Genomic DNA, 1,879 nt, shown 5'->3' with positions numbered 1-1,879 from the left:
GCGGGTATCAACATTTATTCCAAGGCATCGCTTGTACAATCTCCGCACCCGCGGGTGGGGAGAGGAGCGGGCGGGGGCAGAGCCAGGCCCCCGGAGAGGGGGGCGGGAGGGTCCCGGCCCCTGGAGAGGGCGTCCAGGGCGGGTCCCGGCCCCCGCGCGCCTGCCCGTGCGCCCGGGGGTAACGCGCAGCGTCCGCGGTGATAAATAGGGCTTTTCAGGCGGGGGTGAGTCTCGCTATAGCACGGCGGGGTGCTGGCCCGGGGCAGCCCGAAGGCGTTGGGGTGGGGGTGGCCGAGGAGATTGAGGTAGTGGCGGTCCAGCCCCTGGACGGAGGAGAGGAAGGAGCCGCGCTGCTGGCCGGGGCCGGCGAGTGGCACAGCGGCGCCGGGGAGGTGGTAGGGCAGGGGGGGCTGCGGGCGGCTCCGTGCCAGGGGAAGGGCCCCCCCGGCGGCGGCTGGAGCGCGGCCTCGCCGGGGCTGTGGCCGTGCCCGGGGCAGTCGGGCCCGGGGAGCCGCGGGTAGGGCAAGTCCGGCTCCGGGAGGGGGCCCGGGGAGGCGAAGAGGGGCTCCGAGGCGAAGCGCGCTTTGGACTGGAGGAAGGCCAGGATGCGGGCGTATTTGGTGTCTTTGGTCTCCATCCTCTCCACCGTCGTCAGGTAGTGGACCAGGTTCTTCATGCACTCGTGGTAGCCGTAGTGGAAGTAGTTGGCGAACTCGGAGAGCAGCTCTGCAGGGAAGGAAGGGGCCGCGGAGCCCAGCTCCTCAGAGGACGGCCCTTGGGGGGGGGGGGGGGGGCGCGGCTCGGGGCCGCCCCAACGCCACGGGTGTCCCGGCGGGGGGCCGCGCCCGCCCACCTACCCTTCTCCCGGCCGCGGGGGAAGTCCGCCGAGTGCAGGGCCCGCAGGTACTGCACCGTCATCTCCAGGATCTCCGCTTTCTCCAGCTTCCCCGAGCTCTGCAGCCGGCCGGGGAGATCGGGCATCACCTCTCCCCTGCGGCTGCGCTCCGCCGGGCCGCCCCCCCGGGCTTGCCCCGTATCGGGGGAGGGGGCCGTCGCTCCGCACCGGGGAGAGGGGTGCAGGGGCTGCCCCCCCCTCCCCTCCCCGCCTACCTGCTTGGCAAGAGCCATGGGCACCGTCTTCCCCAGCTCGGTGAGGCAGCGGTTGATGCGGTCCCTCCTCCGCTTCTCAATCACTTTGTGGGAAACCGGAGTCCTCTGCAAAACCGGCGGGGATCATTAGTGGAGGGAAAAAGCAGCCGGATTCGGCCTCCTCGGAGTAGCCGGCCCCGGCCCCGACCCCTCCAGGGCAACTGGTCCCGACCCCGCACCGAGCAGCGGTCCCGGGAGGAATGCTCCGCCGGCGGGTCCTCTCCGCGCCGCCCCGGGGGCTCCCCGCCTGGGCGGGCAGGGGAGGCTTGGGCTTTGTTTGGGGTTGGTTTTTTTTTTGGGGGGGGGGAGGGTGGAAGGTAGTGGTGGTTGGTTTCTTTTAGGGTGGGGGGCTTTTTGAAGGGAAAGGCGATGAGAGGCTGCGGGTCCGCCCGGCGTCCCCGCAAGAGCTGTGCGCGCAAAAGCGGGAGGCGACTCACCCTCCGCTCCTTGAGCTTGGAGGCCATGGTGGGCACTGCTTCCCCGCTCCCTCTGGGCCCCTTTATAAAGCCATCATTTCTTGGGGGGGACCCCGGGGGGCCTCCACGGGCCCGCTGATCCCATAGGATTAGGGGCGAGCGGCGTCGGGGCGGGGGGGGAATGTATGCATTAAAGATCAGGAGCGAGAGAGGGATGAGGGTTTAGGGTTGGTTGGGTTGTGTTTTGTGGTGTTTTTTTCTCCCCCTCTTCTCTCTTTTTCCTTTTCTCCCCCCTCCCAGCCGCCTCTCCCACG

General features: G+C 69.9%; 1 protein-coding gene across 1 annotated transcript; it reads right to left on the bottom strand.

The window, feature by feature from the left end:
* Window positions 1–234: 234 nt before the first annotated feature.
* On the bottom strand, window positions 235–1,613 carry HELT (helt bHLH transcription factor; the record flags this gene model as incomplete). Its single annotated transcript, XM_081999684.1, is given in 6 exon segments — window positions 235–263; window positions 266–395; window positions 398–726; window positions 858–954; window positions 1,111–1,215; window positions 1,587–1,613. Coding segments are annotated over 6 exon segments (717 nt in total).
* Between the last annotated feature and the right edge of the window lie 266 nt (window positions 1,614–1,879).

This window comes from Phaethon aethereus, assembly GCF_964289735.1.
Source record: "Phaethon aethereus genome assembly, chromosome: 4".
Taxonomy (NCBI): domain Eukaryota; kingdom Metazoa; phylum Chordata; class Aves; order Phaethontiformes; family Phaethontidae; genus Phaethon; species Phaethon aethereus.
This window is presented reverse-complemented; position numbering and strand designations above follow the sequence as displayed.